General features: G+C 42.9%; 1 protein-coding gene across 1 annotated transcript in view; it reads left to right on the forward strand.

The window, feature by feature from the left end:
* The window catches only part of LOC145399112 (solute carrier family 23 member 1-like), a 753,597-nt gene that overhangs the window by 226,441 nt on the left and 513,034 nt on the right, over positions 1 to 14,122 (forward strand). Inside the window, exons 5-6 of the mRNA XM_080271856.1 lie at positions 10,935 to 11,061; positions 13,524 to 13,644. Of these exons, the coding sequence (XP_080127982.1) occupies positions 10,935 to 11,061; positions 13,524 to 13,644 (248 nt within the window). The remainder of the gene's footprint in view (positions 1 to 10,934; positions 11,062 to 13,523; positions 13,645 to 14,122) is intronic.

Genomic DNA, 14,122 nt, shown 5'->3' on the forward strand with positions numbered 1-14,122 from the left:
GAAAGGTAGGTGAGAAGATCGCCAGCGGAGCGTCCCTGACGAAACTCATACTGACGATCAGAAAGAAGGTTGTGATAGGAAAGATGCCTTAAAATTTTTCTATTAAGAATTGACTCAAAAACTTTTGAAATACAGGACGTTAAAGCAATTAGACGATAGTTGGAGGGTTGGGAGTGGTCACCCTTCTTTGGGACTGGCTGAATGAGAGGTGTATGGTATGTAGGAGGACTGCTGGGCCTTGATAGCAGGCTGTGAAGCCTATGCCCAGAGTCGGACACATAAAAAAAAAAAAAAAAAAAAACTTCCAGCAAGAAGGAAAGGTACAAGTAGACAGACAAAGGCGAAAGAGTTTGCCTAGGCAGGGTGTAAGAACAGAAGCACAGTTCTTGAGAACAACAGGAGGGACCCCATCAGGCTCATATGCCTTGTTAGTACTGAGGCCAGTGATGGCAGAAAATACATCAACTGAAGAAATTTTAATGTCAGCCATGAGGAAGTCAGATGGGGGAAGTGATGGAGGAACAGCACCGGAATCATCTAAGGTGGAATTGGAGGAGAAAGTCTGTGCGAAGAGATCTGCTTTATCAGTAGAAGAAATAGCTACAGAACCATCAGAGTAGAAAAGAGGAGGGAAGGATGATGAGGTAAAGTTGTTAGAAAGATTTTTGGCAAGGTGCCAGAAGGAGCGGGAAGAATTCGAGTTGGAGAGTTGAGAGCATTTAGTATGGATGAAATTATTTTTAGTAGAGCGAAGAACAGACTTAGCACAATTCCGGGCAGAAATGTAATGATGATGTGATTCAGGGGTGGGTTGGCTCCGGTACCTTTTGTAGGCCTTCTCCTTGTTGCGGACAGCATTAGAACAAGCGTGATTAAACCAAGGCTTTCTTGCGTTAGTCAAAGGATATGAGAAAGGAATGTATGCTTCCACGCCCGAGAGAATAACCTCCATAATGCGCAAGGCACACTCAGATGGCTCACGGTCAGGGATACGGGTAGGGTGCTGTACTGTACAAGCTGCTCTTGGTCATTAAGGATAGAAAAGATGTGGGCTTGTTCACCAGGTGGATCCATGAAAGGAGAGGAGAGCCAAAGGTGGTGGTGAACATTGAAATCTCCAAGAATGGAGATTTCAGAGAAAGGAAAAATGGACAGAATGTGTTCCATCGTAGAAGTAAGATAGTCGAAGAATTTTTGATAGTCAGTAGAATTAGGGGATAAGTAAACAGCACAGATATATTTAGTCAGAGAATGACAGGAAAGCCGAAGCCAGAGTGTGGAGAATTCAGAAGAATCAAGTTCAGGAACACGAGAGCAAGATAAGTCGTTGCGTATGTATACACAACAGCCACCTTTGGCTTTGAAATGAGTATAAAGTAGGAGGATACAGAAAAGGGTTTGCTGTCAGTTGCCTCAGACAGCTGAGTCTCCGTTAGAAAAAGAAGGTGTGGTTTAGAGGAGGAGAGGTGGTGCTCAACAGAGCGAAAGTTAGATGAAAGGCCGCGAATGTTGCAGAAATGAAGAAGAAGAGAGTCAGACAGTGGTTCCAGACACCTCGAGCCGTCACCGGGAGAGGGGCAGATGGCGGGGGCATTTATGGTCCCCTCCCCTGGGGATTCCGAGGCTTGATGAATTGACGCCATTTTTGGTGAATTTTGAATAGGAAGTGTAGTGTGTACTGTGCATGTAGTTTGGTGAAGATAGTTAGAGAAATTTGTACTGGAGAGCATGCTGGCCTACTCTCTGTGTAACTGAGACACTGAAAAAGTTCAGCAAAGGGGGATAGTCAGGAACTAGTCCTGAGGGCTGATGAAACGGGAGCTCCAGCACGCCCTGTCATCAGCTTTCCATCCACCTCGGGAGTACTGCCCTGCTCGACTGGTGCTACAGTCTACTCCTCAAGAATGTTTAATGTAACTCCTCCAGATGAACAAACGCAGATTGAAATAGCTAAGTTACAGCTAGCCCTGCAGAAGGCTCGTGCTAAGGAGGCTGAGTTTCAGGCTCGTGCTAAGGAGGCTGAGTTTCAGGCTCGTGCTAAGGAGGCTGAGTTTCAGGCACGTGGTAAGGAGGCTGAGTCTAAGGCTCGTATTCAGGAGGCACAGGCACAGACTATCTATCTATCTATCTATATACCTAGGCTGCTTCCCCCAAGGAAAGGGAGGTAGCCGAGACAGGACGACTCACTCTCCATTTACTCATCCATTCAAACACATTCATTCGCATCTTAGCCCCAAAGGGGAGAACGGACAGATCCTCACCGCACCACACCGCACAAGGGTCAACTGGGCAATGCAATCAGTGACATCCGCAGCAGGGCCCGACAGCAGAACTGGTTTACCCCTGCCACATCATAACAGACCCATCCCCTTACCCGCACCTGACCTGACTAGCTGATCAGACCAAATGCGGGAGAATATCCCCTCAGGGCTGCGTCATCACTTATTCATTCACAATTTCTCTCCATTTATTTCTGTCAGGCACAGACACAGGCACAAATTGAACTTGCTAGGATTCAGGCAGACCATGAGTATTGCATGAAACAAGGTGGAACTGGATCATCTAGCTCTGATGATTTTGATGTGGCTAAAAATGTTAAACTTGTCCCTCCTTTTAATGAATCTGATTTAACAAGGTATTTTCAGTTGTTTGAGAGGGTAGCTACAGGTTTTAATTGGCCCAAAAAGTATTGGCCAGTACTCCTTCAGAGTGTTCTCACCGGTAAAGCTCAAGTAACTTGTGCATCTTTGCCTCAGGATCAATCTGATAATTATGATGTAGTTAAGAGCTTGATTCTTAAGGCCTATGAGCTTGTTCCTGAAGCCTATAGAGTAAAATTTAGGACAACTTATAAGCAAGATAAGCAATCCCATGTTGAGTATGCAAAAATCAAAGAAGATCTGTTAGAGCAATGGTTAAATTCTAAGAATGTAAATTCTGATTTTGATAAATTTAAGCAGATGATTTTGCTGGAGGACTTCAAAAGGTGTATTAATAAAGATGTAAGCCTATATCTTGATGAGAAAAGAATAGATAATTTGTCTGGTGCTACAGTTTTAGCTGATGAATATGTTCTCACTCACAAGAGATATTCTAAAGAAAAAAGGAAAGCTGAGAGTAAGTACGTTGCCTCTACTCAGAGTACAGGTAACAGGAAGAGAATAAAGATGATGTTTCTCAGGAAGTAAATACCAGCTCCACCTCTAGATTTCAGAAAAGTAAATGTACTTATTGTAGTAAGCTTGGTCATACTACAGAGAAATGTTTCAGGAGACAGCGTGATGTGAACAAAAAGGAGTCTTTAAATATTCAGTCAATTGGTCTAGTGGCCACCCTTGAGAGCTCCCAGAATTCTTTAACCGAGTTAATTGAACCTGCTTTGAGGGGTAAATTAAATTCTCATGATGAAGCTCCTCTTTTGAGCAGTAACGTGGGTGACACTCTCAAGAGTTCATGTGCTAATTTCCTGTCTGATGGTTTTGTCAGTCCTGTGGACAGTAATGACAGGAAATCAGTTAAAATATATCGTGATACAGGTGCTTGCCAATCCCATATGCTGACCAGTGTTCTAGGCCCTAATGTTAATTCCTCTGATGAAACTGTAATCTTACAAGGTGTAGGGAATAATTACTTCTCTGTCCCTCTCTGCAGAGTGAATTTAGAGCCTGGTTTTGTTAATGGTTCCGTTATGGTTGGGTTGGTTGAGGCACTCCCAATGTCAAGTGTAACTTTCTTACTTGGAAATGATATTGGTGGAGGTCAAGTGTGTCCAGCTCCTCAGTTGTCTAGTGAACCAGTGACTGCGACCCAGGATTGTGATATCCCTGAGGTGTTCTCTGCATTTTAAGGCATCTTTCCTATCACAACCTTCTTTCCGATCGTCAGTACGGGTTCCATCAGGGATGCTCCACTGGCGATCTTCTCACCTACCTTTCAGACTCCTGGTCATCCTCCTTTCGGGACTTTGGCGAAAGCTTTGCCATTGCACTTGACATCTCAAAGGCTTTCGATCGAGTCTGGCATAAATCTTTAATTTCCAAACTGCCCTCCTACGGTTTCTATCCTTCTATCTGTGCCTTCATCGCTAACTTCCTTTCTGGTCGTTCTATAGCCGCTGTTGTAGACGGCCATCGTTCGTCTCCTAGATCTGTCAACAGTGGTGTTCCTCAGGGCTCTGTCCTATCACCAACTCTCTTCCTTTTATTCATTAATGATCTTCTAAGCTGTACATCCAACCCTATCCACTCATACGCTGATGACTCCACCCTTCACCTTTCCATTCGGTTCTCGCAACGCCCATCTCAACAGTTACTTCAACAAACAAGGGATGAGGCTATGGCACACCTAATGTCTGACTTGGCTCGTATCTCTGACTGGGGTAAAAATAATACGGTTGTTTTTAATGTATCTAAGACTCAGTTCTTACACCTATCAACCCGACAAAATCTTCCACAGGTATACCCACTAATGTTTAATAATATTCAGCTTAATCCTGCATCATCCTTGAACATGCTTGGGGTTTCATTTACTCGGGACTTATCTTGGAAAGATCATATTACATCTCTTGTAAAATCTGCATCCAGGAGATTGGGTGTGCTAAGCCAACTCCGCTCTTTCTTTACCCCTGCACAATTGTTGACTCTATACAGGGGTTTTATCCGCCCCTGTGTGGAGTACAACTCTCATGTGTGGGGAGGCTCCCCACATACAGCTCTTCTCAATAGGGTGGAGTCAAAGGCTTTTCGTCTCATTAACTCTCCTCCTCTTACTGACTCCCTTCAACCTCTGTCTCTTCGCTGCACTGTTGCATCTTTATCTCTTTTCTATCGCTACTTTAATGGTCATTGCTCCTCTGAACTGTCTGCTTGCATTCCTCCACCTCTACGACGGGCACGTAGCACCCGTCTGGCAGCAAACTCTCATCCCTTTTCTGTCCAACTCTCTAATGCAAGAGTTAACCGTTACTCCCAGTCTTTCATTTATGCAACAGGTCAGCTCTGGAACTGTCTCCCTCTGTCTGTATTTCCTGCTGCCTATGATCTCCAGTCTTCCAAACGCAGTGTGTCCAGGCATCTCAAAATGATCGGATCTTGAATTTGGCTCTCTATTGTATTTTGTTTTTCTCTTGGAGGGAACTGTTACTGCGGGCTCATGGCCTTTGGTTCCTTTTCCTCGCATTAAAAAAAAAAAAATTTGCTGTCACCAGGGCTAAGTCTAAAGTTACTGGTGACTTAGAGGATAATAATGATGATGATGTTATCCTAGCTGACACTTTTCTTGCTAATTTGGACCACGCACCAGATGAGGCAGTACCCCGTAGTGTTGATAATTTGTCTCGTCAAGACTTGGTTGAGTTGCAGGTTGCTGACCCTGAGTTGAAAGGTCTAGCTAACTCTGCTTGCAGTGAGGAAGAGTCAGCTGGTGCTTCTACTTGTTATTATATAAAGTCAGCAGTACTTATGAGAAAGTGGAGACCCCCAACAGCATCAGCCGACTGTGAATGGGAGGTTGTACATCAAGTTGTCATCCCTCGTGTTTGTAGGCAGGATATCATTAGAGTGGCTCATGATTCCAGTTTGGCAGGACACCTTGGAGTGAGGAAGACTGTGGCACGCATTTTGAAACACTTCTACTGGCCAGGTATCTTCAGAGATGTTTCCTGGTATTGTAAGTCTTGTCACACCTGTCAAGTTGTGGGGAAGTGTAATCAGACCAAAAAGGTTGCACCTCTAGTTCCCATTCCTCCTTTTGAGGCGCCTTTCACCCGTGTGTTGGTGGATATTGTGGGCCCTCTTCCTAAGACTTCTTCAGGATTTTCTTATGTATTGACCCTGATTGATATGGTTACTCGTTATCCTAAAGCCATTCCACTTAGAAATATCTCAGCAAAGAATGTGGTTAAGGAAATGCTAGGGTTCTTCACCAAGTTTGGTCTGCCCAAGGAGGTACAGTCAGACCGGGGAAGTAATTTCATGTCAAATGTTTTCAAGCAGTCTCTGAAAGAGTTGGGCATCACCCAGATCACGTCTTCAGCTTACCATCCCCAGACCCAAGGAGCGTTGGATATCATCAAACACTCAAATCGATGCTCAGGAAATACTGTTTGGAACATCATAAAGACTGGGATAAAGGTCTTCCATTCGTTGTATTTGCCGCAAGAGAATCTCCAAATGAATCATTGGGCTTCTCACCCTTTGAACTACTGTTTGGCCATGAAATAAGAGGACCCCTTAAGCTACTCAAGGAATGCTGGCTGTCAGAGGAAGATGATGTCAACCTGCTGGAGTATGTGATGAAGTTCAAAGAACGGCTGTCCACTGCTTTACAGCTGGTGAGAGAGAATTTAGGAGCTGCTCAGGAGAAGATTAAGACTTGGTATGATAAGAAGTCCAGGTTATGCCACTTTCAGCCAGGAGATCAAGTTTTGATTCTGCTACCGGTGTTGGGCAGCCTCTTCAAGCCAAGTTTAGTGGTTCTTATTTCGTGGAGAAGAAACTCAGTGATGTCAATTATGTCATCGCCACACCAGATCGTAGAAAGAACAAGTAACTTTGTCACATCAACATGCTAAAGTTATATCACAGGCGGGACGAAAATAACACTGTAGCTGTTCCACCCGAGTCTGCAAGTGAAGTTCTCCCATGCAGTATGAGCCTGAGTGATAGTTTGGGGAAGAATCCTGATATCATGAATGATCTCCAGACTAAGCTTTCTCATCTAGCTCCCGAGGAAAGGCAGGAGTTTTTGGCATTACTGCAGGAGTATCCGCAAGTGTTCCGTGCCACTCCAGGGAGAACCACTGTGTTGATGCATGATGTCGATGTTGGAGATGCAAAGCCAATTAAACTGCCTCCTTACCGTGTGAACCCAGTGAAAGTTCCTCTCATCCAGAAGGAGCTTGGCTACCTGTTGGACCACAAGATGATTGAGCCCTGTCAGAGCGAGTGGAGTTCTCCTGTCGCTCTAGTCCTTAAGCCAGGGGGGTCACAGCAGCTTTGCATCGATTACAGACGTGTTAATCAGATAACCAAAACAAACACCCTTTCCCTCGCGTGGAAGATTGCATAGACAAGATCGGAAAGGCTAGGTACAGACGTCGGAATAAGTTCGTTTCCTTTTCTGTGGACTAAGGCGTTTGTAACACTGCTCGATGAAGAGCTTCCCCCTCCTCCTCCCTTCTTCATAATCCCACACTCCCACCCAACCCCCCCACTTTTCTCTCCGACCCCATAACCCCACCCGGTACCTTCCATGCTCTCGCTCATAGCCAGCTAGGGGTTTCTGTACTTCAAGCACCTCTCAAATTACGTGTAGTCCGAACAACTAATAAAGAAATAGCACAGTATATACATAAACTAAGTTAGGAAAAATTTACTGCACTTAGAGAGAGAGAGAGAGAGAGAGAGAGAGAGAGAGAGAGAGAGAGAGAGAGAGAGAGTTAAAAGACAGGGGGCGACAGGCGGAGAGGGAGAGTGAGTGGAATAATGAGAAATGAGAGTGCAGTTACGGAGAAAGTAAAAAGAGGAGAGGCAAGGAGAGAACAACGAGAGTTAAGAAACAGAGAGTGAGAAGAAGAGACAGTGAGAGGTGAAATGAGATACAAGGAGTGTGAAAGGGAAAGAGAAAAGGGTGATGTGAATCGGAAGGCTGGGAGACAGGAAGGAGAGACAAAAGGGGAGACAGCTGAGAGAAAATTGGAATGGAGCTAACACAGAAATAGGGATAACAAAAGGAGAAAATGGGAAAGCGAGCTACGGAACGGAACACTGAGAACGATATGAGAAAAATTAGAAAAGAAGACAAGGTAACGGGGAGGAGGAAGAAAATGTGTTATTATGGCAAGGACGCAGGGAAAGAACTAAGCAGGATAAGACGAAAACATTGAGGCTGAGTAGAACGAATGACATTCAAGTGAAAAGGGAGGGAGAGAAATTGAGAAATTAGCGAAATCTGCAGAGAGAAAGTACAGATTACTAGTGGGAAGAAAACAGGTCAATTATTAGGGCAAGAAAGGGGAGGGGGATGTTAAGAAGGGAAGACAAGGGGAGGGAGAGGGAGGGAGGGAGGAAGGGAGGGAAAGACAGTGGGAAGAGCGGAATGAAAGAAGAGATTTCGGGTGACGGGGAGAGACGGAGAGAGGAGAGAGAAAAAAGAGCATGCACTTATTAATGGGGAAACAAAGCAGTGAAGGAAATGGGTTTAGTACAAGTAAAGAAATACGGAGAGAGTAATGGGGAAAAAAGGTAACACATGTGACAAATGAAAAAAGGTAAGACAAAGTTGTGACACAGGGAGGAAGAAGAGTGAGGTAAGGAGGGAGTGACAAAGGAGGAGACAGACGAAGGAAAGGCGAGAGGGAGGAAGGTAGGGACTGAGCAGAGAGCTATAAAGAAAGAGGAAGAAGGGAAAAGGAAACTGGGGGTGAGACAGAGGATCCAGAGAGAGAGAGATGAGAGGGGGAGGGGGAGGGGCAGTACACAGCCAGGCACAGACAGATAGGTCGACAAATATTCAGAAAGTGTGTGTGTGTGTGTGTGTGTGTGCTTCCGTCCCTGTGTCACTTCTATAACATTGTTCCATTTTTTAACCTGCGTGTTTTCCTCTTCACTGCTTCAGTTTCTCTTCTCACTTTTCTTATAAGTATTTCTCCTGATTGTTCTTACCATTCCAAATCTGTCTGTCTGTCTGTCTGTCTGTCTGTCTGTCTGTCTGTCTCTCTCTCTCTCTGGGAACAAAGAGATTGTTCTCACAGTCTATATCTCCTTTATACGGCCACTTCCTGAGTTGCTGTGGAATTTTGGTCGCTTGAAAAAGACATACGTCGATTTAAAAAGGGTTCAGGAGACTAAGGTATCAGGTTCGCCTGAGGGTTGTGGAACTTGTTTAGTACAAACTCGTAGACTAGGAGGTCAGCTCATTGAAGTGTTTAAAATCTGAATGGGTTTCACAATCATTACATACAAAGTTGCTTACCCTTAACACGGACTCGGCACACAACCATGGTTGGAAACCGTAAATGAGAAAATTTACCAGCAGAATTACGTGAAAACTTGTTCACGGGCAAGATCTGCTCCAAATGGAACTGACTCAACATGGACGTTGTATACAATAGAGAAGTTTAAGGCACATTAGAATAAATGTGAACTGGATATGCATTCCCAGGCAAACAAGAAGTATCTCCACGGTATTGGCTGCATAGTCATTAAGATCCTAACTTTTCCTTGCAACTCCTCTCTCTCACTCTGTGTGTGTGTGTAAGTGTGTGTGTGTGTGTGTGTGTGTGTGTGTGTGTGTGAAAGAGGTGTCTACTACCGCAACATTTAATCACAACAGATTTATTCGGTGTGCGTGTGTGTGTGTGTGTGTGTGTGTGTGTGTGTGTGTGTGTGAAAGAGGTGTCTACTACCGCAACATTTAATCACAACAGATTTATTCGGTGTGCGTGTGTGTGTGTGTGTGTGTGTGTGTGTGTGTAAAAGAGGTGTCTACTACTGCAACATTTATTAACAGTAGATTTATTCTCTCTCTCTCTCTCTCTCTCTCTCTCTCTCTCTCTCTCTCTCACACACACACACACACACACACACACACACACACACACAGTGTGGTAAACCTTTTCCTAACTTGGTTTATGATATATACTGTACTATTTCTTTATTAGTTGTTTGGACTAGACGTAATGGAGTGCTTCTGAAAAGCCTAGTATTCCGGTAGATGTCACTACCATTGGGACAAACACATTCCCCGCGTTGTTTAAAAAGCATATATTTCTTTGTTAAATATCTACACTTGTGTGAAACCGTGAATCATAATAATGTCATATACTGTAATATAAATAATGCAAATAGAACACGTATATATAACGTAGCGTGAATTGTTTATATTTGTCATAAACGGAAATTAAAATAATATTGATGGAATGTGATGGTCCTATATTATTTAATGTCTGCTACATTTAATGCAAGTTAGGTTCTTAATACATAGTTTGTTCAGCTTGTAAATTATTCCTAGTAGGTATCTTGACTCATTCAGTCTATATGTGGGCAGAAATTTAATGCTGAGTAAATACTGGGACTTATAGTAGAGTAAGTCGTTCTTTCTGTTGTTCAGAGCAGGACTGTCAACTCTTCCTCCCCTGTGCCTTCATTTCTGCATCCTTCTTGCAAGTTGAATCAAGCTCTGCCGGCCCCCTATATAATGAGCTCAGTCTCTGCATTAGTTGCCACTTAGATCTACTCCTCATTTTGTTCACATCTCTTTCCTCCCCTGTATAGTGTATTATTATTTTTGTGAGTGCTCAGGAAGTCTCCAACTATCTAGCTGCTGTGTAATTTGAGTATAAGTGTTATTACCATTTTTCTTGTACTGTATAGCCTGGGGCATTGATTCGCAGGCCTGGTAAGGTTTTTGTGATTCATGTGAAGTTTTTAATGTCAGCCAGTGTGAGTAGTGTTTTGTATCTGTGATAATTTTATATCTTACTTTAACTGAGCATTATCCGGTTTTCTCATTTTATCAGGGCTGACTTAGATAAATTTGCTCTTGCTAAATTCGTGTTAATAGAGGCTATTGCAGTTAACCATATATTTAACCTGTTTTTGCCATTACATTATCCTTATGAGTCCTGAATGTTTAGTTGTTAGTTTGAGCATTAAACGTTAACTTGTAATTTTACCTAACTCTTTTGTTTTGAACCTGGAACGTTGCGGGACAGTAGTGATTTTAGCATTCTCACTTGAAGTGTTCATTATCTCTCTCTGTTCCGTAACAATATATATATATATATATATATATATATATATATATATATATATATATATATATATATATATAATCAGAAGCTATCGTATTTTCAGATGTAGTTTATTTTCTTAGAATCAGCTCTCGTTTCTATCTTTTTTCACTGTGTTGCAACCTTTTGCTCCACTTTACAGGTTTAATGGGGTTACTTCTTGCCTGGATTACTCCCCTCACCATTGTCCCTACCATCGTACTGATTGGTCTAGCTCTTTTTGAAGTAGCGATGAGAATGGCTTCTCTTCACTGGGGTATATCCAGCTTGTGAGTATCGCAGTCATACCATTCATATTTTGCTTTTGGAACCACTGAGTTTCCTTTAGCCGACAAAATAATGGCATCCAAAATAATCTCAGCCGTCATGTGCAAACTAATAGGTTTCACCTTTTTATTTAAAATTTTGTAGTAGTTCACAAGTGCACACAGGTGAATCTTATTGATACAATCAGGGAAAGTTCCGCATTACCCACCTCTCGAAGCACTGGTGTGAGACGGGTGAATGTGAAACGGCAACCAGACCTCATGTATCTGGTAACAGAGAGTGTGAAGGAGGGGGAGGCGGTGGGGGACTGGGGGGAGGGGAGTTTTGGTGATGGGTTGGGGATCACGTATAAGTCTTTAATGTATGACTTAGACGGTGTGTTTGAGTTAATTTAGTAAGGATAGATGACAATATAATACTAGCATTTTATTTTTAAAAATTTACGTAAATATCTGTAGAGTTAGTGTTGTCAGGAAAGCTATAGAAGTTTGTCGGGTTCTGACAGAGGTTTGAATGCTTTCATTCTCCCTTGAATATGAGACGTTTTCCTAGGAGATATTCGTAACGATATAACATATATTTTGTGTTGATTCGAAAACAAAGCCACTCTCTCTCTCTCTCTCTCTCTCTCTCTCTCTCTCTCTCTCTCTCTCTCTCTCTCTCTCTCTCTCTCTCTCTCTCTCTATATATATATATATATATATATATATATATATATATCTATATATCTATATATCTATCTATCTATGTATCTATATATATATATATATATATATATATTTATAAATATATCTATATATATATATATATATATATATATATATATATATACTTAGGCTGCTTCCCCCAAGGATAGGGAGGTAGCCGAGACAGGACGACACACTCCCAATTTACTCATCCATTCAAACACATTCATTCGCATCTTAGCGCCAAAGGGGATACGGCTCAGATCCTCACCGCACCACACCGCACGAGGATCAATTGCGCAGTGCAATCAGTGACATCCGACAGCAGAGCTGGTTTACCCCTGCCACATCATAATGGACCCATCCCCGTACCCACACCTGACCTAATCAGCTGATCAGACAAAATGCTGGAGAATAACCCCTCAGGGTTGATATCATTTATTCATTCACAATTTCTCTCCATTCATTTCTATCACACACAGTCATTCTTCCATGCTGAACAGACATCCCTCTCGCATGAAGTGCTCTTTTCACATTGTCCATCCATCCTATTCGTGGTCTTCCTCTCAGCGTTACACCTCTCACATCAGATCTAGTTATCCTTTTCACCAGTTGCTTATTATCCATTCTCTCCATATGCCCAAACCATCGCAACACCCTCTGCTCAACTCGATCAGCCATCTCCCGAACAACTCCAGTTCTCCTTCGCACTTCATCATTTCTCATTCGATCCATACGAGTCACTCCACACATACTCCTCAGTCACCTCATCTCCATTACATTCAAACTTTTCCTCTCTGCTACACCCATATTCCATGTTTTAGCCCCATATAATGCAGTCGGTACCATGACACCCTCATACAGCCTTTTTTTTTACATCCATTCTAAGCAAACGACATCTAAACACTTTTTTCATTCGTTCCAGCACCTTTCCTACTTCATTCATTCTAAACTTCACTTCTGCATCTATTCTTCCATCCACAGCAACATGTGACCCTAAATACTTAAAACACTCCTCTCTCTCTCTCTCTCTCTCTCTCTCTCTCTCTCTCTCTCTCTCTCTCTCTCTCTCTCTCTCCCTTTGTTTGATTATTCATTCTTTGTCATCCCACTATAAACATCCCCCTGCAAACATTTCCGGTGTTATTCTGATAATCATCTCGAACTTAGAGTCCAGGGTAATGTGTTATGAGTAAAAAAAAAAAAATCTGTATGAGCGATTAACAGACTTTTCGTTTTCCCTTAGACAGAATAACAACGGAAACCCTAACTATAAGATCAGTCTCTTAAACTATCATTCCTATCGAACATTTTGTTCCTATCGAACAAAACGAGAGCAAAGACGCATGCCTTTGTCAGTAAACGTGCTATGTATTACTCAGAGAACAGTGTGATACCATGCAAACAACAACGCTTTCGCACTTTGAGAATAAGTCGGAAGCATTATCATTGGCTATTGATACTGTGACGTAGCAACTTTCCCAACCCCAATACCTCAGGCTCAGAGTTACCAGACATGTGGGGTCTTGCTACTGCTTCGTGACTATTCGTTGACCACCAGTGCTCTGAACAATGGATAATACGGAACTTTCCCTGACAGTACACTATGAAAGCCTTACTAGGAACTCGGTATCTGTGAGGATTTTTGGTATTTCGTAGATGGGGATTTTTCAGCCATATCTTTGTCTTATAAGTCTGTATTTTTGGCTTCTGAATCTGTTCTTACATTAGCAGCACTGTACGTATGTATGGTTCGTGACATACTTGTTCCTTTGCAGTACGATTGTGTTGATGTTACTGTTCTCCCAGTTTCTGAAGGATGTCCCTCTACCCTGCCCCGCTTACACTAGAAGTTCTGGCTTCCACATCGTCTGGGTTCATGTCTTCAAACTCTTCTCCGTAAGTAGCATGTCATTCATAATGCTACTAGGATCACTGAAACATCTATGAGCCATCCACAAGCATTCAAACACTTCTCTACTCCCTAGTCTCCCAGGTATCCACGCTCTCCTTGCCCTCCTTTATCAGCCTGTCTTCCTGCTCCTCCTTCTCCATCGACTCTCGTCCTCCTGTTGCTTCTCCATATTTTTCTTTCCAATTTCTGTTCTTTCAGCCCTTCTGGATCCCCTCTTCTCTATCTGTACCTCACCATTCCCAAAATTAATTCATGTCTTAGCCCACCCTGTTTCCTCTTCCCCATCCCATCTCTCCTTCTCCCACCTTATATAGTCTTCCCCCACCCTACCTTTCCTTCTCCATACTGTCTCCTCTTCCTCCACCTTATCTCTCTTTTCCCTGTTCTATCTCTCCTTCCCCATCCTATCTCCCTTCCTCAATATTTCTCCTTCCTCAGTCTTGTCTCCCCTTACCCCACCCT

This window comes from Coenobita brevimanus, chromosome 47 (assembly GCF_032717465.1).
Source record: "Coenobita brevimanus isolate Jiangsu-jjx chromosome 47, ASM3271746v2, whole genome shotgun sequence".
Classification (NCBI taxonomy): domain Eukaryota; kingdom Metazoa; phylum Arthropoda; class Malacostraca; order Decapoda; family Coenobitidae; genus Coenobita; species Coenobita brevimanus.